Raw genomic sequence first — 25,187 nt, forward strand, 5'->3', positions numbered from 1 at the left:
CGGATTAATATTGCTGCTTTCCGCTTTCTACTTTTTTGAAAGTTGGAGCTTCTCGTTCAATAGGAGCAATAAAAATCCATTACAGTATCAACAACATGATTGGAGTACTTAACTTGACCTGATTGGAGTACTTATTAACAGAATATTAAATCTTTTTAAGCTTTACCTATTTGCTTTTGTATAATTCAGCTAAGTTAGTACTAAGTTTGAGCTGAGTGGTGGCTGCTTACCTTTTTGCTTTTGTATATAATTCAGCTAAAGTTAGTACTAAAGTTTGAGCTGAGTGGCGGCTTGAATTAACCTCTTAAGTCATACGTTTACATACTGCTTACAAAATTAGACAACTTCTCGAAAACGATTCGCGATTCCTCACTTAAAAGAGATTCTGTTGTAGTATTTGGATCTCAAATAGGGGTGTGTGTGTGTGTGTGTGTGTGTGTGTGTGGGGGGGGGGGGGGGGGGGGGGGGTGGTTGTGGGTTTGTTTATATATAGTAGAACAAAATTGGTAACCTCCCCATTCTCTGATTTCCCTTCTAGATGTTCCTTCATGCCCCTAGATTTAATCAATGTGCGCGTAAAGTGAGCCGGCCGACACTTGAGGTATTGAAAAAATAATTTAAACGCAGGTCAATCGTGGTCAAACCCTTCACCCTTCAGGTGGTAGGGTACTGCAAACAGTACAGCCTGTGATGAAATTAACAAAAACGAATAAATGTGCTACATTTGGCCATATGAAATTTACATAGTTGAATAATGATTCTCATCCGGAATGCATTTTTTCCAATTAGATCACGAGGGCATGCCAATATTACAGAGATTTATAGTAATCCATTGCTAGTTATTGAAACTTACTTTAAACCATCACAAATTAAACAGGAGAAAACCCAATGTCAGCAGTTTGTTCTTGTTTTATACATATGGGATGATCTGCTGTTGAGTTGACAGCGTTCAGGAAAAAAAAAAGAAGTCGCAACAATATCATTAGTCATTGGTTAGGACAGAATGTTAAACACAAGCTGACATTAATTAGCAGTACGAATAAAAAGTTCAACAAGGGAAAAAGGTGAACATCTTGCTGATAAATACTATATTTCAAGCACTTTTAAGTGTATAAGTCCCCAACAGTAGGACAAAGAGAAGAAGAGCCAGAAAGTAAAGAACTAATCACCAAACAACAGATTCAATGGAATTTCACCACACCTGTAAAGACGAATAAAGCTATGAGAATAAGTTATTCTCAAGCTTCTGTACTCGGTTTTCATAACCTGAACACAAAACGTGTAAAGAAAAAAACAAAGAAAGCTCTGAGAACATATTGTATTCTCATGCTTCTGTACTCAGTTTTGATAACCTGAACAGAACTGTGTAACGCTAATTCTTGGGAAAAAAACGAAAAATATGAAACAATTACAGTTCCTCAGAAACAAGTTATCTGCGGAAGTAAACCTGTTAGGGCCGCGACAGCTTTCGAAGATGCTCCAACAAGGAAGTAGCCTTTCTCTTCGCCCTTTCAGTGCCACTCTTGGCTAACTCAGATAGAGGTATTACAGCACCAAGCCTACTTAAACACCCAAGATTCTCTGCGTCTCTCTTGCACAAAGAAAGTAGAATGGCAGCCGCGTTCTCTTTGTTACGCGGCAATCCTGTCCTCAAAAGATCAATCAAGACCGGTATTGTGCTAGCTTTTACAATCGCAACCTTAGCCTCTTGGTAGCTAGCAAGAACTGATAGTATAGTCAAAGCTTCATCCACCATGCAATTGCTTGAATCACTAAGCATTTTCAATAACGCCGTAATAATCCCAGCCCTCACAGCTCTTCCCTTGTTTCCTTGATAAATGCACAAATTAAACAGTGCTGTTGCAGCATCTTTCTTCCCTCTTGTGCTTCCACTCTGGAGCAATTCCACCAAAGCTGCTATTGCACCAGATGCGCCAATGATTATCTTGTTTTCATCTGCAAGCGACAAGCTAAAAAGGGTTGCCGCTGCATTCTCTCTTGCTTCCATGCTTCCAGCTCTAAGGACTTGTACGACAGACGGAATGGCATTAGCAAGCATTATCAACCCTTTGTTGTTTTCGTATATAGAGAGGTTAAGAATAGATGTCACAGCATTTTCTTGAGTTAAACCATCCTCTGCTGTTAACAGGTTAACCAACAGTGGAATAGCTCCTGCCTCTGCTATTAGTATCCTATTATCAGTGCTTCTTTTGGACAGTGACCGGATTTCGGCCACCGCAGCCCTTTGTTCCTCGATGGACCGGCTTGAAAGCTTGCGAACAATTGCTTCAATGGCAGGTATGTCACCGCTAACATCACGGAATGATCCATCACTCTTTTTAATCCGCCCATTAATCAGTGTTGTTGGTTGCTCAATATTGTGCTTAGCACACCACTGGGTAACTAGACTCCTCAATACATAATTTGGCGTAAGAGTGTGATTTTGGAGTTTTTGCCGCGTTTTTGGGCATGTTGTGTTGCCACAATCTATCCATCTTTGTATGTAAGCTCTCTCATATGTCTGTACAATTAAGGGCAGATAAGATGACAAGGCAAGGCAGGCAATATGTTTTGAACTTAAAGAATCAGTTTGTCAAAATGCAATACAATTAATTACATGATGCTAACTTGTATGGACCATACCTGTCCAGTAGCAACAATCACGGGATCCCTCATTATTTCCAGAGATATTGGGCAAAGAAAATCATCAGGAACAACGGGGGACTCAGCCTTTTTACTCTCCTCCAAGCTATTGTTGGTTGTGTTTAATTCCCCACTTTCATCCACACTGTTTTGTTGATGCACCTCAGTTGATGCAGACGAGTTCCTTGGCATCTCCGATTCATGACTTATTTGATTAGCATTATGACGTCGTGAACCATTTCCTTTGGGAACAGGAGCCACCCTGACTTTGACTTCATGATCAATGTTGCCTATATTTTCTACATGCAAGGTTCCCATTACCCTGCGGTTGCGTGGCTGCATATCAATTTCTTGGTTTAGTACTGGCTGGGATGAGGCACGAGACAGGGTTGTCGAACGCCCACCATATCTTTTGGTGGCTCTTTCCAATTGTGCTCTTACTAATTCAACCTGGAAAATTACAAATTAAGAAGAATATCAACCAGTGATGAATTAAGCCAAGTCAGAACCACCATTTGAAGTCACAAGTCCTACCTGCTCCTGAACCTCCTCTGAGATGTCAAACTGATCATATGGTAAGTTTCCCAATGTTTTTTCTAGCTTCCAAGTCACACATTGAAACTGAAAGGCAATCTTCTTGGCAGGAACATCCTTGAAAAAGAAAGGGGCAGAATAAATTAAATGGACAAACAATAATACTTTGCGAATGAGCATAACTAAAAAATATTGCATCCAGCCATCAACAAGAAGTTTCCTATTTTACAAGTTGTTTCTAAATCAGATGTTCATTCTTAATTCAGAATTCTCTATAACCACTTGAAAGAATGAATGTTAAGCTGCACAATCTCCAAAATCACTCATATAAAATCCAATTTACGGTAAATATGCAGACTCTAACCACTACACATATATACACACAACAAAAGGAAAAACAAACAAATATCACACTCAATGAAAACCAAGGATGAAAATACACATAGGTGCTGAGATTGGATTTCATCAAAGGGAAATGTGCATAGCAAAAAAGGGAGTGAAAATCACTCCCCATCAGATTGTGCTTTAGTAGATCATAGACCTTCCCGTCTTTGAATTCCTTGTCTCACTTGATCCCAGCCATGTCATTGTCAGAAATGACATATCATTGTGAAGCTATGCTAAAGTTGGAAAGTGCTACAAGATGTGCTTGACTTTGCCAATAATAAAAAAAAAACTGCATGAACTCAACCAACAAAGTTTTATAACAAGAGGAAAAGGCTAAGGTGGTTTGGCCACTTTCAGGAAGTGGAAGGATCCATAAATGCACCAGAACGGAGAAGCAATTCCATCCAAGTTGAAGAATCGAAACGATAAACTAAAAGGCCGAAAAATAATGAAAAAGGTAATAATCCCACAAGATTAGCCACTTATGGTCTCTTATGGAGAAGTAGTTGGTGAATACAGATCATGTACCTGTAGTAGGTGGGGTGAATTGGTTGAGTTAGGGAAACCATGGAATGTAAATGATAACTGAATGAATCTAAACCGCTCCAATCAAAAGAGATGAAAACTAGATGGAGCATGATTTTAGAGATGACGAAACAATGGGAAGGATACTAATTGTGAAGTGCACAGCCCATTACAGCTCGGTGGCTGAAAGATTTGTAATTTGAACTGACCATGAACTGGCAAGTGTGCAAAAGGTACCATTCCCTCGAGAATTCACAAAATCTAAATGAAAAATATCATACATGTTGTATCTAGCTAAACTATAGAAACAAACTCACTTTTGCCAGAAAACCACATCATACGTGGTGGTTGTCAAAAACATAGATGATAGATCTGTCTATGAACTTACGATTTTGCAAAATCCACCTAGTATTGCTCACCAGATAAATGAAAAGAATACTTAGCAACATCCCAACACCACCACAACTTCTTGCGCTGACTCTTTCTCACAATTATGCAACAGTTTATTATGGCGAAAATCAGAATAAGGACATCACTCGGTTCAACAAAACCTAGACAAAAAACTGGAATTGAAAGTCAACCCAAACCGAGCCTTTAAGTCCCAATCAAATGTGGTCTTCTACATGAATCCTTATCTAGTGCAGTTCAGTGATATCCAAGAAACCTAGGTCTTTTTTAACAGACACTTCTAAAATCACTTTCGGACCTCTCCTTACTCCCGAGTACTTCCATCTCCCATAGCCATATCACTCCTCCTAACTACTACATCGACTGATCTACAATAGGCATGTCCAAACCACCGGGATAAATCTCTTCTTTGTCATCTTATCTTCTATCGGTCATATCCCTACCACTGCGCAAAGATTTCCCTTTCATTTCTATCTCGCAAAGTCTTAAAATACCAAAAATTACAAATCTTCTCGTTATCACATCATCACACAGCAGATTTTTGCGAAACTACTAATCTTCAAAACTCAACACACAATTGCCATCATGATTGTTCTCCCTAAGGTTCGATTTTGTCTAAAAATCACGGTGCTCGAGAGTCCTATTGCCACGGTATGAAGTTCTATTCAATTCAGTGTTACGCACACAGGTTTAACTTAGACTTACACGGCAACAGTAATGTACGCTTAAATCACTACATTCGTGTGTGTATACGTACAAAATATGAATGTAATCCAGTTAAGTAAGGCTTACAGAGGAGATCTTCGAGTCGAAGTTATCAGCAGCCGATAGGAGCCGTTTGACAGCCTGAATTGTCAACGTCAGATCGGAGAACCAACTAAACGACGCCGAAGACGACGACGCGGAATCCAACGGCAGAGAACTGGCCTCGAAGTCCCTAATCTCATCGAACAAATGAGCCAAGAGCGCGACCCTTCGCGACAGATCTGTGCAGTCCTTCTTGAACGGGCCGCCGAACCCGGCCTCGGACAGCTGCGCCACGTCGCGGACGAGGCGCAAGGCGTCGCCGGCGACGGACGCCGCGTCTCCACCGGCCATTATCGTTGGCGGAGGAGGTGGTGGTTAACTTGTTTCGTCGCTTTGTACGTCCCGTTGATAGAGTTTCGAGACGGAGCGGAGTTACTATCATTTATGAGGTGCGGAGTTAATGAGTGGGAAAATTGGATTAATATAATGGGCGGTATGGTTGAAGTAGTATTTTTTTAATATCTTTGGTATCAAGCGAACTTACGTGCATTTAAAACTGCAATTCAATCGAGCTGTTTGTGAGGAGCTCATGCTTTAGCTCGACTCGTTTAGTAATTGAGATTAGATTAATATTCAAAAGTTTTGGCTTGGCTCGTAAAAGCTTGGCTTGTTTGTATTGGCTCGGTTCGTTTAAAGAGGCTCGTTAAGTAAATTAGTTAGGCTCGGTTCGTTTACAACCAAGTTGAACTTGAGTTCGAGTTTTAGGCTCGTTTAATATCGAGTGAACACTACGAAGCACTCGAGTTTTAGGCTTGTTTAATAAATGAGCAAAGCTCGAACACTACGAAGCTCAGCTCGACTCGGCTCATTTACACCACTATGCCTAGCTCGACTATTGTTGGGAAGCCAATTCCACGGCTAACTTGCGGGGGTTCCAATTAAAGCTCCATATAAACTACCTAAAAGGAATTTATAACACTTGGAAGATTTCGAACCTAAGATCTCTGGAGGGAGCCAACCCTTGAAGACCTTGACACTAGGGCAATCGCTTTGATTTATGGTTGAAGTAGTATTAACTAAGAGTTAATTAATTGGATTTAGGGAGAAGAAAAAACTAAGGACCGAGATTCTCGGGACGAAGTTGAGAAGACAGGGCGAGACAGTTGGACGGAGAATATTGTGAATTGGATACAGAGGGGAAAATAACTAACCCCCGCCACCTCCTTTTTTTTAAGATGAGATAAGAGATAGTTGAGGTTTGTGGGTACTGGATTGTCAAGAGCTGGGATTAGATAAATGTGTTTGCGATTAGCAATCATTGACTATCTCAATAAGAAATTTGGGAGGCCGTTTGATTGACCGGTTATGATTGGATTATATATCTGAGAGTGACTAAGTATTTAGCATTTGGATAATACATTTACGATCTGAGTTAAAAATGAGTTGGATATATGATCTCACGAAACATGAGATATACAATACTATAGGGTATGGATTATGATATTATTCATGCGATCGCTATTGATGAGATTGTATATTTGATGGAATTTATATATTCATTCATCGTTAGATCCGTTAAATAAATAAACGGACTCATATAATAGAGCGGAGTTCTATAAGCCGACATGATAATGGCTATGACTTTTTCTCCTCTCTGTGTAGATTCCAATTTGAAGGTTATGGAACTTAGAGCATGTTCAAAGAAGGCAGCAAAATGAAATTTAAGTAATGTCACTACAAATGAAAATACTCCAAAAAATACTTTAAGAAAGTACTCTACGCATTTTTAGTTTAACTTTCTCCCTCTCCAAATTTTTAAAAAAAAAAAACCCCAGAAAAATGACTCTTAAATTTCTAACTAAAAAATACAGTCGTAGAGATTGGTGAAAAATTAATTCAGTTTTGACAATGTGGGTCCTTAAAACACAAAGACCAAAATAAAACCATCAAAGTTTGGAGAGCCCTTTAAAATGCACTTACTCCAAGTGTTTGTTCTTCAACTTGCTACAGGCAAGAGTCATAAAAAAATATAGACCAATGATATAAAAATTTACTTTCTCCCTTGGAGTTGCTCTAATTAAGTTGTGGTTATGAGATCCAATATTGGTTACGTAGTTAGGCTATGGTGGTTGCAAGAAGTACTTAGCATCATTTGCAAGGTTATAAGAGATGGAAAAGTGTGGACAAATTCAAAAACAAATGTGTTCGGTGCTGTCCGATAAATACCTAGTACTCTTTCGATCATTATTTTGTAAAATTTATGTGCATCAAATAAAAGTAAATGCATCAATGCTACATCTGGACTATTAAATCAACAACAATGTACGCAACAATATTCTAAAGACATTTATTTTAGGGACACAAACATATATTCATAATCAAACACTACATAGTACACAAGATCCAAACGATCCGAACAAAATAAGAAAAAACAACAATAAAATATAAAATCACACCAAAACTGTCAGCCACGTTGGAGACCATCAATCCGCTAGTGGATGTGGCTGGAGGAAGATGGAGGATTCTATCGGCAACTAGAGCTCAACGTCCCTTAGTCCCACTGCAGTCACTGTTGCTAGGCGGCAGCACCACTACTGCAAAAGAACCCATGAATTGATCGCCAAGCCTGATCGGATCTAAGGGCCAACCCCCATATCTGAAAACCAGATCTAGGTCACCAAGGTCCAAAAATTATGGGGTGGTGGGAGAACATATCTCTCGAGGACGATGGTCTCGACCACCACACAACCATATATAGAGGAGGGAGAGGAAAGGGGAGAGAGAGGAAGTAGGAGAAAGCTGTCGAGGAAGGTGAAGAAAGAGAAGGGGGTGAGGCATTTGCAGTTTCTCTAGAGCTCAAGGATGGAGCTAGGGGGGCAGCAACCGCCACAACAACGATTTTAAAAAAATACAATTATTATATGTAAAAAAAATATTTATCCCCAAATTATATAAACCCGCCACCCCTAGATCTTTTTCTTTATTTTTTGTTATATAGAAAGTCCTTAATCCTCTTTTTTTTTTTTTAAGAAATGAGACCAAAAAAGTATTACAAAACTAAATTCATTTGGCCAAAATAAAATATTATAAAAGATGAGGTCTAAATTAAGGGGAAAAAAAAAACTTCAAACTACTTTTTTGCAAAGTACTCTTTAGGAAAAGACAAAGAAGAGAAACAAAAACCTAAAACAAACCTAAGGAGTGCACAACTCCAACACACGGCAGTGGTCCTGTGGTATTAAGGGACGGCCTCTGGTAAAGACTTCCGAACAATTAAGAAATCATTTATCGTTTGGTATTTTGCTGAGGATTTCTCAAACTTTACTGGAAAAAAGATTAGTCTTCTTCAATTTTTCAATATTCAATTGAAGTTAGAGAATTTTTTTGAATGGTTTGAATCTCTTGTTGAGTTTGTCTTGAGCAATAGATGATATTTGTACTAAATATATGAAAAGGTTATAAGAGTATATCTATTGATATGTGTAAACTAATGTAGTAGGCAATCATGGTCACGAAAAGCGCAGAACCTCCACAAAGTGTCATTAGAACTTCGACAACTGAACTTGAAAATCATCCTCTTAAAAGCTCTAAAGTTGAATTGAAAAAAATTTGATCCATCTACGTGCATATGACAAACATCATCCAATACAGTTTTTATTATGTTATTTTATTTTTCCTAGAGTTCTAGACTATTCATATTGTAATTCATCTTTTTATTATTTTAGTATACACATTTTATCACTGCTAGAGTGAAATCCTGACTCCGTCGACCCCTGCAAGAGCTCTCTAGAGAGAAAGAGGCTCTGAACTCTCTACCTATCCTCTCTTATTGTAAAGACAATGTCTTTGAGACAATTCACAAAGGTCCTAATAACGAGATAGTAAGGTGGTGTAACTGTTGCCCCCACCCCAATAAGGTGGCCATTGTTTCCAAAAACTACTGCTCCATAATTAAGAGGGGAACCAAATGAAAAATGCAGCTCGCACTCTTAACGAGATAGCTACTTCTTAATCTAATGGATCTTAATTAATACTACTAGTACTACCGTTTATAGGAGTGGTTGAGAATAATACAAACCAGAGTTCTACAGTACATAGTACTAAATAAAGTGGTAGTAGCAATTTTAAGGATGAGAAAAAGTAGTTGGTTTTTACAGTTACACATACACTACCATCCAAATTAAGGGTATTCCAATGGGCTGCACTTGTTGGGGAAGGAAATTCAGCCCATAATGAAGACATCTCACCCATTGGAGTAACAGCGAATCAAGGGGACCCCCACTCCCTCCCATGTTAAAAAAAATGAAAAGAAATTTATGGAGAGTTTCATAAATAAGTTTTTACGGAAGTCGATCAATTGCGATTTGCGAGCGTTCAAAAGTGTTTTGAGTGATCTGGATTAAAAATCAATTTTGGCTGATAAAAGATTCTATTTTTTACCGGTCAAACATTTAAAAACATATCTCAATCAATGACTGCCGAAACGGACGACTGCGATTGCACGATTTTGCGAATAACTTATTCATGGTAACTCATGATTAAGTTTTTCTCAAAAGAAGAAATACTGGCCCTACTTTTTTAGTTGCCCCACAGAAAGAGGAATTGCCATGTGCATCTCACGACTATCCTATAGAAATTTCTTTACCTCAGTCAAAACCCAAAAGAAACGCCAAAAAACTGAAAAGATCGAGAAAGAGAGTGTGGTAGCAATTTTTGTGCTCAAACATTTTACAGTACTTAATTTTCATGACATTTTTTTTCCCGTAAATCACTGTACATGTAAACGTCAAACAAAGTAAAATAATCTAGCAGTATTCTTCTCAAATAAAAAGAAAAAAAAAACATACCGACTTGTTTTTGCACTATATATTTAAATGAAAATAACCTACGTTCACCCTCTCTTCTTATGCTATCTTCTGAATAGAATCATATTTACATGTTACAAACTAAATAAGTATACAACAAAAGTGACAATAATATGACCACTTGAAATATTTGCAATCCTACTTATCCAATTGTGTTGTGAGGTGGCTTGTCTCCCTGAATTGATTGTTTCTCTTTTATTGTCGGAGTTTGTTTTGTAGCCCTTGGGCATTATCCGACGTTAAAAAAAAAATCCGTATTGTGAGGTCAACTTATCCAATTGCGTTGTAGGGTGGCTAAATTTACCCTATCTCGCTCTTTCTCTGTGTGAGAACGAGTGTGCGTGACGTGAGAGAGAAAAGATTCAAACATTTATTCCCAAAATGAATCATACACACTACAACAAAATACACAATTTCCGACTAAACTTTCTAGACTAAAAAATGTTTAGTCAGAAAATATAAGCCATTCACCGACCAAAGAATTTTTAGTCGATAAAATAGAAAATCAATTCCAACTAAACTAAATTTAGTCGGTAATTTTCATTTTTGCCGACTAAATTTCAATTTAGTTGTCAAATATCATTTTTTTGAATTTAATAAAATAGAAAATTAATTCCGACTAAAATAAATTTAGTCGATAATTGGCTTGTTTGCCGACAAACTTAAATTTAGTGGTGAAATATCATTTTTTGAATTTAATAAAATAGAAAAATAATTCCAACTAAAATAAATTTAGTAGGTAATTTTCTTATTTGCCGACTAAATTTAAATTTAGTAGTAAAATATGATTTTTTTGAATTTAAAAAAATAGAAAAATAATTCCGACTAAACTAATTTGGTCGGGATTTATACATATTTGCCGACTAATAATAGTTTTAGTCGGGAATATATGCATTTTTCACCACTTTAAAAAGTAAATAAATGAAATAAATTTTCCGACTAATTAATTTGGTCGGTATTAATATATTTTTGCCGACTAATAATAGGTTTAGCCGGGGAAAATAAAATTTTTACGTATTTTAAAAATCAATAAACAAAATATATTTCCAGACTACTTAGTTTGGTCGGCATTTATATATTTTTGCTGACGAAAAACAATTTTAGTCTTGGAATGTCAATTTTTTCCCCCTTTTTAAAACTTTCAAGAATGGAAATATTTGTTTGAACTACATTGATCACGATGCAACTTTCCCGATCAAAACCATTCATTTTTTTTGTCCTTCTTAATCATAAGTTTTTTGTAAAATTTTGTCTTGATCAAGTTAAAGTAGCCCCTTTATCGGCACACAAATTCTTAAATTAAAAAAAAATTCTTGTCCGATCAAGTGTCTACCCATATGGGATTAACTTCATATTTGGTACAAATGATCTTATTCGTATTACGTCAAAGATAGATGATTTCAATTGCCAAGAAAGATCTCAAGCGGGACTCATTTAGTGCATTATAACACTTAAACGTCTCCGAACGCACTAAATAGTTTTCAATCATGTGGTCGCTAATATCAAATGATCCTCGATTTTGGTGACAATACTACAATCGGTAAGATGTAAAATCCTAACGATTCAGATCGAGCATTATAAAAAATAACCCGACAGTTACCTTTGCTATCTATACTTTTGATTCACTTGATAATCAACTAAACCTTATGTTGTATTTATTGTTATAGTAGCCACACGAGTGCATGACAATCAAGACCGTTGATTTTTTTGCACTTCTTGAATTATTTATTCTAAAAAATTTGCAACTTGGTCAGATTTAGAAAACCCTTTATCGAGACATGAACTCATTAGAAAAATAGGATTTTCCTTTCGATCAATTGTCCAACGAAAAGTTATCAACTATAATCTCAGTAAGAAAGATACAACCCGTAAAAAATTAAAGATATATTGTTTTGATCGCGCAAAAAGACCTCAAGCGGGGCTCAGGTGGTGTGCTATAAGACTTTAGTCTTTTATGCTTTGTTTGGATTGGAATTTGAAATTTTTTTAAAAAAATAGTAGGGATAATAAGTGGAGAGAGATAGAGAGGAAAATATTGAAAGTAAGGAGAATCTAGGGAGAATTTTTAAATTTTTTTTTTTTTTAAGTTGCAAATAGAACAAAGCATTAGATAACATATTAATAACAGAATGAAAACAAAAGCAACATAACAGAAAGGGAAAAAAAAACAAAAAAAATTGCCATTGCTAACGGTCAAGGTGAGTCCAATGACTCGAACCATGTGGTTTGCATTGGAGCCTCAGTGCTTTTCCACCATACCCAAGCATAAGTTTGCGTTTGCTTGTTCGCAAATATCATATGTATAACCTCTAAGTTTATATAAGTAAAATTTTATATAAGTAAACTTTTAATGTCCGATTAAGTATGTAAGGATGAGCAATTTACTTCATTCTTGGCATGAATGATCTAGGCTCTCCAACGTAAAAGTTAGACGGTTCTGATTTTGAAAAAATAACTCAGACGGCCATCAAATGGTGCATTATAGGGCTTTAATGCCTTTGTAATAGAGGTGTCAAATGGGTCGGGTCGGCACGGGCATAACACGTTTGAAGGCGGCATGGCACAGGTACGGTTCTAGCCAGGCACGGCACGGGCACGGGTACGAGCACAGAAGTAGGATGGGCATGGCACGACACAACACAACTTTAGTCGGGCAAGGCACGACACAACATGGTGTCGGTTCTCGTCAGGCACGGCACGGCACGAGACATGGAAAAATCAAAAAAAATATGTTATTAAATAAACAAGGGATTTTAGATTAAAGTTTACTTTATTTCTAAGTATTTTTTTGATAATCCAATAATTTATTAATCATTTCCTTTTATTTAAGTAAAATAAGCTTTTAAAATATTTTATATGATTAAGAAATTTTGAATCAAAATTCAAACATGATAATTGATAATATACCAATTACTACACATATACTACTATACATTCCGTTTTATCTAATAAATATTTAAAAAAAATACGTAGAAAATAAATAAGAAAAAAACTAATTTAAAAATAATAATCTCTATAGCGTTCGAACCCAAGTCCTTGGAGACTTGACAGTTGACACACAAACCATCAAGGTTAACAATTTTTTTGTACTTATAATTAGAACAAGGAAAATATATATTATATAATTATATTCTATAAAAACGGGCCTCTTATACGCTAGCTACACAATTGCGACACAAGTATGACAATCCATACCGTTCATTTTGTTGTTCTTGGTGTTTTAATTACTCTCGCAAATTTTTGGGTCTATCGGGTTTTGGAAGCTCTTTCATCGAGACGTAGATTTATTAATAGAATTTTTTTTATTATGTGCAATCCAGTATATAACGATAACCAATGTACTTCATTTTTTGCACGAATGATATAATAACTCCCACATAAAAGGTAGACGGTTTCGATTTTCAAAAAACAACTCGAGCGGCCCTCCAGTGGTGCAATATAAGATTTTAACTCGTTTAAAAGCACCAAATGTGTTTTGATCACGTGGTTTCCGACGTCCAATTATCACCTATTTAGGGGAGAATGATAAATTTCATAAGATCTTAAATCGTAACGGTTTAGATTGAACATTTGAAAAAATGAGTTAGTAGCTACCTTTCAAATTTATACATCTAACTTATCTAAGTCTAAACCAATATATTTTGTTATAGTCCAATGTACGCTAGCCACACGATTGTGACACAAGTATGATAAATCTATACCGTTCATTTTGTTATTCTTGGTGTTTTAATCACTTTCACAAAATTTCGGGTCTATCGAGTTTTGGAAGCCCTTTCATCGGGATGTAAATTCATTAATAGAAAATTTTTTGTTATGTGCGATCAGTATATAACGATAACCAATTTAGTTTATTTTTTGTAAGACTGATATAATCACTCCCACATAAAAGGTAGACGGTTCCGATTTTCAAAAAACAGCTCGGACGGCCCTCAAGTGATGCATTTTAGGACTCTACGAGAATTTTTCTTTATTGAGTGTATATGCATTATCGTGCGACTGTCGCACATGATCAGGCACCGCAACAGTATAAATAGAAAGAGATGAGGCCGGAGAACAACCCCTAGCAGCCCTCTTTCCCTCGGTCTCTCTGTTCTCTCACTCTCGTCTGACTCTCTCTCTCTCTCACTCTCACCGTCTCTCCCTCTCAACGCTTGAGTCTCTCTCTCTCTCTCTCTCTCTCTCTCAACGTCTTTCTCTCTCCCTCTTAACTCTCAAACAGTGAAGCCGTAGTCGGTGACCACTGACCGGTGGTGACTGCCTTTGCCGTTTCCGTTTCCATTTCCGGCGGTGAGTCTGTGATCGTTCAACGACTGCTATTTCCGTTCCGTTGCTGCTGCCGTTCAGCAACTCAAACGACTGAAACCCTAGATCTACAACTGTCTCTCTTCGTTTCCGGTGACACACAACTCTCAAACAGTGAGTATTTACAACCTTGGCCCGTTTTCATTCACGATCGTCGGCTTTGTCCCGTTTTACTGCAAGTACTTGGGGTTTTGATGTGAAAACATGTTAATTCATGCTACCATTTTCGTTTTCCTGTTTGTTGACCACATGTTAATTCCTTCTTGCTACTGCCAATTGCAACCGAGGCTATTGCTTGTTGACAGTAAACTGTTTTAGAGGTGGGTAATAATTTTTAAGTACAATTTGTATTTTGTATGTTTAGTAATGTCTGTGTTAGGTTTTGGTCTTTTTTTTCTTTTTCTAAGACTAATCATACAGGAGAAATCGAAAAAGTGTAGTACGAGGTTACACTCTGTTTATGTGTGTTAGGGTTACGAAATGGTTTTTCTAGAAATGGGTACTAATTTTGAACATTCAACCATTTGGGACTTAAAAAACCAACAGCCAGAGTTACACACTGTTTTTTAGGTTGGAGTTGAAACAGATTACTATACTAAATAGACAGAGGAAAATAAAAAAATTAGGTAAGAACTAAGAAGCATACCTCTTTTATTTTTTGGGTTGAGGCAAATTTTATTTAGAACAACACTTTAAGCATCGAAAAAGGGCTTCAAATTGGAGTAGTTACTTTTAGCTTAGCCATTATTTTGGCCAATGGCCATTGAGAGAAAGAGAAGAGTATCAGAGAAAGATTGGGAAAACCCATTAATCGAATTGGGGAGAGAGACAATTGCACTCGTTTCCCCACTCTTAGCCAACTCCCCACCGAGGCAGCCAACTCCCACGTTGCCACACGCACACTCTCTCTCCCTCACACATACTCAAAACCCCCCACGATCCCCTCCCACCAGAAAATCTCTCTCTCTCTCTCTCTCAACCCCCACGTTCCCCTCCCACCAGAAGTCTTCTCCTTTTGACCAATTAAAAAAGTAAAAATTCTAGAAATTCAGGATTAGGACTTTGGAGCCTTTTCAAGGCTCACTACATTTCCTTACTATATTGATTGATGCTCGGATCTGTTGAAAGGGAATGCATAGCGCATTGGATGGAAAGAAGGCACCTCGTTAACAGAAAATGGGTTTGTTACTTCTCTCAACTGATGGAAATTGATATGGGTTTTGTAGCTAGACTTGTTGTAGTTGAAATTATACTGCTTTAAATTGGTGAAGTACTGAAGTTGAATTATAATGTTTGGAATTGCAATATGTTTAGTTTGTTTTCACTTTTGAAATGCAATGGTTAAATGCTTTTTCCTCCAGTCCTTCTGGTAGGAAACTCCTATTTGATCTGAATTCTGGTTGTTCACTTGTTCAGTAATTGGTTCATCATTGCAATGTACTTGTCCTGTTCTGTCTTCTGTTATGATATGACTAGACACAAGCTTTGGAATTTCATAGCAAATTAATAATAAAAAAAGTGCATGTTATACAGTAAATCACATAGGATCAATAAATAAAGCTATTAGGTTCTCACACCTCATCATGTGTTTGTTTCATCCCCTTCATCTTGTAGCCTGACTCATTTTCTGCAACTTATACCTTGATAATTTATGAATCCTTGCTTAGTTTTCCCAATTCTCAAGATTTTCTTATGGTGGAATCCAGATAACGTCTCTGTCCCATGCCTTTTTGTAGCGGATGCCATTTTGTATATATGTATAAATGTTCTGAAAGTTCTTGAGGCTTTGGATCAACCCCTGAATGACTTTTCCAACAGTTCAACTTCTGTCTTAAATAGTGGAAGTTTATCCTTATATGGAAATGTTTTATTCTGATAATGTCAGTATTCACTTTGGAGACACTCCATAACTTGAAGCGCTTTTATTGCTCTTATGTGAAGAATATTGAGAACTTCCAGCCAGCTCTTTTCCGGCGCTGTTGCTGCTGCTGGTTTTTCTTGTTTTCTCTTGCTGCTGGTGTATTCTGCTTTCTGCAAATGAAGAAGAGGAAGGAAAAATCTCAGGTGACACATGAGAGGAAGAAGCAGTTGATGAAACTGAGGCTCAAAGCTGAGAAGGTTGCAGCCTGTCTAGTGGAAGTAGTATTACAGGTGAACTGTTTTTTTTTCCCATTTGAATTGAAATTTACAAGTCTCAATAAAGTTTTAAGCAAAAAAGATAGTTCTTTTTGCTAGTAGGCCTCAAATTAGGATTGAATACTACACACTTAAGAACATTAGAGGCATGGAAATGTGTGCTTTTTGGAAAGATTTTTTTTTAGACGAAAATCGGTTGGTGATGTGTTTACGAAAATCAATGGCACAACACGGCACCATCGGCACGATTTAAAAAGGCACGGCACGGCACGACACACGATTAAGTAAACGGGCCGGCACGACACGACGCGACAAAAAAGGCATGGCACGACACAATAAAAAGTGCATGGCACGACACAGCAAAACACCATGGACGCCACCACTGAAGCCACTCCTTTTCTCCCCGACTCCGATCTCTCGCTCTTTCATAAGGTCAGTGTTCCGACTCCAGCCCTTCTTTGGGTCAAGTGTCTCAATTTGTATTCGAAGCACTCGGCTTGGTTCGAGAACAAATAGGATGCGAAATTTGAACTTTGTTGCTGGAAAATGAATTTTGAGTTGCTGAATATTATGCGGTTTTGCTGTACGGCCTTTCTTATTCATTTGGCTATTTACTCATGAATTTTGAGATAAGATATTGTCACTCGTAAAGTTGTTTGGCTCAATATTTATCAGATGTAGTCAAGGGCCCAAGCTACAGTAACGCACTACAAAGTGGAATTAACATTTCTTCAGAAATAGGTTGGTTAACTACTGAGAGACTATTGGTGGTTGTATTTTAATTACATAGCTCCATTGCTTAGAGGTTAGGATGGAGGTAGGAACAGTCATTTAGTTAAAAAAAATGGTATGATTCAACCTGCTATATCCTGATTTTTCGAAGAATGGAGGTAGGAGCAGTCATTTAGTTTTAAGAGGTTATGATGGGGGTAGGAGCAGTCAATGAGCTTTGTATTTGCTTAAAGAATAGAAGGGCAAAATAAACTCATTTGAAACTACATGAAAATTCCTAGGACTACTTGAGAAGCGACTTAGTATTTAGCATAAAGGATTGGGAGCCCATTGTCAAGTACTTCATTGATTTTCCATTGCTATTAGGTGACAAGATGTGTTGATAATGCGCATGGTCAAGTCAGTCCGTAGGAAGAGAAGACTATTGATGCTTTGATAAAAGCAAGGTCAACCTTTTCATAACTCGAGACTTAGGTTGACCTTTCTCTTTCTGTCTTTTTTGTTTTGGAACACGTACTTTTATGCTGCTTCATCGTAGTACCCCTTGTTGTTTTCTTAGTAGGCGTAGGAGGTGGCCCTTGGGACAAGATGAGGGAGTTTGATGATAACATCCCTGATCAAGCCTTTGTCAATTTTAAGGTTCCCACTAGTTTGTCCATTTGAATATTGACAATACAGCAAGTGTCCATGTCTGCATTTTGCTGAAATTCAGTAGTTTAGGTAAAAAATTAACTCTTATACCACAAGTATTTTGGACCAAGACTTTTAACCTCCAGTTACTAAAACCAATATGTTTTTTTTTTGTTTCTTTAATAGTTGACGGATGGGGAATGCTTCAATAAGGGTCTCTCTTCCCCCACCTCGTTACAGTGCAGCTTCTACCGGCAATAGCTCAAAACTATACAACTTAAGCACTTTTCAGCAAAGTACCCCTCCCTACCCTGGATACAGCAATTAAGACTGCTCCATCTTCAAGTTTTGATCAGGTTAGTATCTCAATCAATATTCTTGCTACATCTATTCCTGCTACATCCTATATTGTAATATAGTAGAAGACCGACTGCATCTGATTTTGGTAGTGCACAAGATCATATTGCATAATAGATGGTGGTTTGTTTTTTTTACAAATTGTCATTTTAGTGGAGTATCCCACGGTTCTGCTTTGGGTTACGGACTATGAAGATCAACGTTAGATTTTGGTTGTGGATTCTACGTGCAGCGAGTTGAACTTTTTGTTTGGATACATTTTGTTTAATATTACATGGTTAGTATACTGTCGCTTCGATTTTTGGTTTTTCCCTTGTTGTCGTTCGATGTGTCATTATTTTGCGCTCTAGGGATTTGGATATAATTTGTTTACTAAATAATTGGTGGACAATTCTATTTATTGGAATTTTTAGTTTCCTATTAATTACAGCACGTTGGCAAATGTGGATGTAATGATCGTTGGCTTCAATTTTCAAGGAATGAAAATGGGAAAAGGATTGTAGCAGTTTTTGGGATTTCAGCTTTTCGGATTGGTTACCAAGGTGTATTATATCCCAGTTTTTTTTTTAAAAAAAACAGCTTTTATTGCCGACTAAAAAATTAGTCACTGATTGTTATTTCCCAATTTTTTTTAAAAAAATCTATTATTGCCGACTAAAAAAAGTAGTCGCTGATTGTTATTTCCCAGTTTTTTCTTTTAAAAAAAAATCTATTATTGCCGACTAAACAATTAGTTGCTGATGAGTGTTAACATTCCCCGACTAAAGTTTAGTTGGTGATAGTCTGAACATTTACCGACTAAATTTTAATTTCCGACTAAACATGATGGTCGATAAAAAAGCAAACTTTAGCCGACTAAATATTTTTTAGTCGGCAAATGTACCGTTGACTAAATTATTTAGTCGGGAAATCCTTTGGCCGACTAAAAATCTCACATTTGCCAACTAAATGGTTAGTTGGGAATGGTGAATTTTCTTGTAGTGACAATTCAAGTTGAAGTTACGTACAAATCATAGAAAAGATATGAATGAATCAAACTCAAACATTTGTGCATTTAGAGGGGATGGAGGACCGTTGAAATAGTTGATATCCAAAGATCCTAAAAAGTCCACTTTGTAAATTTTGATGTCGAATTTGGCTTCAATCCATAGAGCTGGGCGAAGGGCTTTTCAGAGTAGGTATCATCAAACGTGAGCATGCATTAAACCATATGTTTGGCCAAATCTTATTGTGTTTTACCTGACTTTTCTTTTCCTAACAAATGGAACAGAAACTCTTAATGTAATAGGCCCCAGTAGAGAGACTTGAAATTTTGCATCTTAAATTATTTTTTTAAATGTCAGCATAGTTTGTTGGTATTATTATGTGTATCCACCTTTTAAATGTATATTAATTATGATTAACGTTTTTGAAAGTTTAAACTAAATTTAGTATTTAAGTACAAAAAATTAAGTCCGAACAAGTCCAATTGTCGAAGCTCTAATTGACAAAACCCAAACATGAAGATATTATTGAAGAATATATAAATATCTAGTTTTTAGAAATTCAAAAATATCTAGCTCTAAAAACTCTAGAATATCCTTGTAAAATATCTAGAGTTTTTGGTGTGAATTAGTCACATGTAGAATTCTGGAATTATCTCAAAGTTTATCTTCTTTGTACTAAAACTTTCCATAGAGTAGTATAAATAGGGAGTTCAAGTTTAATACAAATACTCTCTTTTCCTACTTTTGTCTTTAATCTATCTTAAGAAACCCACCAGAGATCAAACTCAAAACGAAACCCCATACGCTTGTCTCGTTTTCTACTTTGGAAGAAATCTCCCCCCATGCTTTCGATCACAAAACATGAATTCTCTCGTAACTCATTCGAACACGAAAAGTCTATCAACCCATTCAACCCCAGAATCTCTCTCAACAAATTCCCGGGCAGAAACAGATCTGTATCATACGATGCAGCTAGGAATGGTATAGTTTTCTCAAAGAGCTAGCACTGCAACTGTTTTTTATTAGATTATGATATTGTTGTGACCGTTGTTTCACGCGTTAGGTAAATTTTATTTCTATTAGTGAACAACTAATATATATATATAAAAAATATGGGAAGCCCCATTTTCTATTCTCGTCTAGGGTTTCAAAAATCTCAGGGCCGGGTCAGAGGTCTTCAATGTGGCCGCCCTGTCTAATTCTAGTACAAGAAAGACTAGCTTCAAACAACTCCTAGTCTACTTATAAATTGTTTTATTGTCCAAACCATACTCATGCTGAAATACAATTTTGCGAATTTACGAAGATTTTGGTGCTCTTTCTATATACGCTGTTCCAACTTCTCAAATTCAAGTAGCTGTTAGACTCGCTGAAAGTAAGGCGTGGTTCTACGTTTGTCCATAATAATGGTTTTGATGAAGAATTCGATGACTAGTACAAATGTTTCTATACCCTAGGTCGGCTTAACCCCATACTGAGAAAATCATAGAAATGTTTATTGCTTCTCGTATCTAGAAGAAATTGCCCTCTCTTCCCTCGATTGTGAAACCCACCATCAATGCTTGTATCTTAACTCATTCGGACAAAAAAAGTTTATAAACATATTCAAGCCCCAAATCGCTGTCAGAGATTTCTCGTGAGGAAACTGATCTCGATCAGACCTTACATAAGATGAAAAGGGGTCCTGCACCTCGAATGCTACTTTTGTAAGCTTTTACTGTTCACTTTTTGAATAGCAATTAATAAGTCGGACTTATTTTTTCCTGAATGCAGATTTGATTTTAATAGTTAGATTCTTATTTTATTTATTGTCCTTTGAATGCAGTAAGAAATGACATACTCTTCTCTAAAAGTACTGGAATGACTTTTTTAGTAGAGAAAGATGTTGCTGCAGCCAATGCTCACAATTGTTGTCAGCAGTTTGAAATACTATTTAGGAGAGTATCGAGAGGATATCGCTGGGTGAAGGTTGCCGTGTATGGTAGATTTTTTAATCAAGAAACACCATTCAGATTGCCCATCCTTGTTGTGGACACTCAACAGACACATGCTTCTTAGGTTTACCAAGAGGCATGGCCGATCCAGAGGTACACTTTTGTGCAAAACTCTGTTTTGACATGCCTCTATTAGGGCATAGTTTATTCTTTTAACCCCTCATCCTAAATCCAAACAAACAGGCCTTAAAACAAATCTGTATACATGATTAAAATACAAATGTGGCATCAGTAAATTTAATGAACCACCATATCAGACTAAGTCTCGTGACACTAACCAAAAGAAATTGACACTACTAGTATTTCTCGAAACAAACATCACATGCTGAAAAACATGCTGAAAAACATGAGCGACAAGTTTCATATTTCAAATAATACAGCGAAATAAAATAGAAAGATAGAGAATTTGCAATATAGGAAAATCTCACCAAAGCACTACAGATGAACAAAATTACAAAAGTGCATATTATTAGCCCTTTCTACAAGCAAATCTTCCATAGCATCACCTTCCGCCCGTGTTATCACTCCATAAAGCCGGCAAATATCATTACTTTTGGGATACATTGCATTGCCTTTCCAACCAAATTGATTTCTTAAAACTCTAACTAATCTTAAATGGGGTCTAGTGGCCACTAGAATTATTGTAGCCTTCACCAGAGGGGCTGCAACGATCCTGTGTGCATCTGATGGTTGTTGTATTGCTTGCATTGCATTTGTAAAGGACTGCCACGCGTATTCGAATTGCTGGAGTCGATTGTGTGCACGTTGGATGGCCTCCTCATGGTCACCAATGGCAGCAAGCTCAGTGATTTTATCAAATTTCAAACCATCAATGACATTTATATTGTTTGGTTCGGGGTAGAATGCAACCCTTGCCCATTCCAACCAAAAGTAGGCCCCACACTTCTATAAAATGAACATCGTGTGCAGTGATAATTGGTATCCTATCTCCTCTGCTCTGCGAACAGAAAGCACCAATACCAAAAAACATATACTCGCTTCATTTAATGCATTTTGAGCAAGTCTCAAATTTTCAGCGGCCTCTTCGAAAGTAGTTAACTGGTCCTGTACCCTTTTCTCTATGATGAATGCAAGATTGGGAACATCGTTTGGGAGGGGACTAGCCATCATTTTCCAATTCAGAAGTGGAGAAGTGGGTGCGGGTGGCGTGATTTGAGCTGTGTTTGAGGCTAACCAAACATTTAAAACCCCACAAAACTAGATAGCCCACGTCTTTTTAATTCCTTCCCAAACATACACTGGGCAACCTGGCCCAATACCCAACAGTCTACAAACCAAACCTAGCTAAATTTATCATCTCGATCCACCGCAACCAAAAACCCTTTGTCTGCCCTTATCAATGTCACCTATCGCCGAAGAACAATCCTTGTTGTATCTTTGTTTGCCACATTTGAGACCCTTTGTCTACCCTCGAATCGCCGCCACCACCCCAAACTCCCAAATCCTTCACTCAATCTCTACCACCATGCTCATCCTCCAACCTCTGAAACTTTAGAGGTGAGCTTTCTAAATTGCCACTACAGCTGCAAACCCCTAAAGCCTTCGCCACCTTTCTACTGCCACCATCAAGGCTCCTCTGCCGCCGCCACCACCATTTGCCCTGTTAAACCCCCCAAAAACCCTTCAAGCGTGATTCCCGAACACCTCTTAAATTGCCTCTCCAATCTCCTCCACAACCCCTCAAAGTAACTCCCATTCCTGAAGGATTTAGGGGTTTGCAGCTGTATTGGTAATTCAGAGAGCTCCCTTGAGGTTTGAGGGGCTGAGGGGTTGGTGGAGGAGCACGGTGGTAGAGATTAAGTGAGGCTTTGGGAGTTTGTGGTGGTGGTGGTGATTCAGGGGCAGACAAAGGGTCTCAAATACGGTGAACAAAGATCTGGCAAGGGTTGTTCTCCGGCAATAAGGGCAGACAAAGGGTTTATGGCGTGACCTTGATAGGGGCAGACAAAGGTTTTTCAGTTGCGATGGATGGAGATGACGGGTTTAGCTAGGTTTGGTTTGTAGGCTGTCGGGTATTGGGCCGGGTTGCCCAGTGTATGTTTGGGCAGAAATTAAAAAGCGTGTGCTATCTAGTTTTGTGGAGTTTTAGATGTTTGGTTAGCTTTAAACACAGCTCAAATTGCGCAAATCACACCCACTTCTGAAAATGGCTAATCTCCTCCCAAACGATGTTCTCAATCTTGCATGCATTCATCGTAGAGGAGAGGGTACACAACCAGTTAACTACTTTCGAGGCGGCCGTTGAAATTTTGAGACTTGCTCAAAATGTATTAAATGAAGCGAGGATATATATTTTTGGTCTTGGTGCTCTTTGTTTGTGGAGGAGAATAGGATACCAGTTGTCATTGCACATGATGTTCATTTTATAGAAGTGGGGGGCCTACTTTTGGTTGGAATGGGGTTGCATTCTACCGCAAACCAAACAATATAAATGTCATCGATGGCTTGGAATTTAATGAAATCACTGAGCTTGCTGCGGAAGCCATCTAACGTGCACATAATCGACTCCAGCAATTCGAATACACGTGGCAACTCTATACAAATGCAATGCAAGCAATACAACAACCATTAGAAGCACACAGGATTGCTGCAGCCCCTCTGGTGACGGCTACAATAATTTCAATGGCCACTGAACCCCATTTAAGATTAGTTAAGAGTTTTAAAAAATCAATTTGGTTGGAATGGCAATGCAATGTATCTCAAAAGTAATGATATTCGCCAGTTTTATGGAGTGATGACACGGGCAGAAGGTGATACTATAGAGGATTTGCTTGTAGAAAGGGCTAATAATATGCACTTTCGTAATTTTGTTTATCTATAGTGCTTTGGTGAGATTTTCCTGTATTGCAAAATCTCTATCTTTCTATCGTCTTTCGCTGTATTATTTAGCAGGAACTATGAAACTTGCTGCTCATTTTTTCAGCGTGCAAAGTTTGTTTTGAGAAATACTAGTAGTGTCAATTTTTTTTTGTTAGTGTCATGATACTTAGTTTGATATGGTGGTTCATTAAATTTACTCTTGATTGGAAATAGTTCACTGATGCCCCGTTTGTATTTTTATCATGTATACAGACTTGTTTTAATGCTTTTTTGTTTCGATTTAGGATGAGGGGTTAAAAGAATAGACTCTGCGCTAACAGATGCATGCCAAAACAAAGTTCTGCACAAAAGTGTACCTCTGGATCGGCCATGCCTCTTGGTAAACCTAAGAGGCATGTGTCTGTCTGAGTGTCCACAGCAAGGATGGGCAATCTGAATGGTGTTTCTTGATTAAAAAATCTAACATACATGGCAACCTTCACCCAGTGATGTCCTCTTGATACACCCCTAAATAATATTTCGATCTGCTGACAACAATTGTGAGCATTTGTTGCAGCAACATTTTTCTCTACTAAAAAAGTCATTCCAGTACTTTAGAGAAGAGTATGCCGTTTCTTGCTACATTCAAAGGACAATAAATAAAATAAGAATCTAACTATTAAAACCGAATTTGCATGTAGGACTTGTTAATTGCTATTCAAAAAGTGAACAGTAAAAGCTTACAAAATTAGCATTCGAGGTGCAGGACGCCACTCTCCATCTTATGCAAGGTCTGATCGGAGATCGGTTTCCTCACAGGAAATCTCTGACAGCGATTTGGGGCTTGAATATGTACATAAACTTTTTTTGTTAAGATAGAAGTATTGATAGTGGGTTTCATAATCTAGGGAAGAGAGGGCAATTTCTTCTAGATACGAGAAGCAATAAACATTTCCATGATATTCTCAGTATGGGGTTGAGCCGACCTAAGGTACAGAAACATTTGTACTAGTCATCAAATTCTTCATCAAAACCATTGTTATGGACAAATGTAGAACCACGCCTTACTTTCAGCGAGTCTAAACAGCTATTTGAATGTGAGAAGTTGGAACAACGTACAT

The 25,187-nt window shown here is 37.5% G+C and overlaps 1 protein-coding gene and 1 long non-coding RNA gene across 4 annotated transcripts; one reads left to right on the forward strand and one right to left on the reverse strand.

The window, feature by feature from the left end:
• Positions 1–1,162: 1,162 nt before the first annotated feature.
• Positions 1,163–5,706, reverse strand: LOC131301899 (U-box domain-containing protein 11-like). The gene is made up of 4 exons (XM_058328409.1): positions 5,290–5,706; positions 3,178–3,294; positions 2,644–3,093; positions 1,163–2,521 (listed from the first exon to the last, which is right to left on the reverse strand). Exons 1-4 carry the CDS (start codon positions 5,593–5,595, stop codon positions 1,451–1,453), a joined length of 1,944 nt encoding a protein of 647 aa, XP_058184392.1. The 5' UTR covers positions 5,596–5,706; the 3' UTR covers positions 1,163–1,450.
• An 8,441-nt stretch (positions 5,707–14,147) lies between these two features.
• Positions 14,148–18,574, forward strand: LOC131301902 (uncharacterized). Of its 3 annotated transcripts, none has more exons than XR_009191458.1 (3): positions 14,148–14,525; positions 16,353–17,999; positions 18,096–18,574. It is a non-coding gene; the product is annotated as an uncharacterized LOC131301902 (long non-coding RNA). The 3 variants fall into 3 exon arrangements; XR_009191456.1 differs by having other exon boundaries at positions 14,168–14,525; positions 16,353–16,562; XR_009191457.1 differs by lacking the exon at positions 14,148–14,525 and having other exon boundaries at positions 16,569–16,979; positions 18,096–18,491.
• The last annotated feature ends 6,613 nt before the right edge of the window (positions 18,575–25,187 follow it).

Source organism: Rhododendron vialii, chromosome 9a (assembly GCF_030253575.1).
Source record: "Rhododendron vialii isolate Sample 1 chromosome 9a, ASM3025357v1".
Lineage (NCBI taxonomy): Eukaryota > Viridiplantae > Streptophyta > Magnoliopsida > Ericales > Ericaceae > Rhododendron > Rhododendron vialii.

Bases quoted from the DNA above. Each gene is read 5' to 3' on its own strand.
- LOC131301899 (XM_058328409.1), bottom strand. From the start codon at position 5,595: ATGGCCGGTGGAGACGCGGCGTCCGTCGCCGGCGACGCCTTGCGCCTC. The intron at 3,094-3,177 runs GTAGGACTTGTG...GTAATTTTCCAG, and splicing joins CAGAGGAGGTTCAGGAGCAG to GTTGAATTAGTAAGAGCACA. The intron at 2,522-2,643 runs GTATGGTCCATA...TTAATTGTACAG, and splicing joins TGATTGTTGCTACTGGACAG to ACATATGAGAGAGCTTACAT.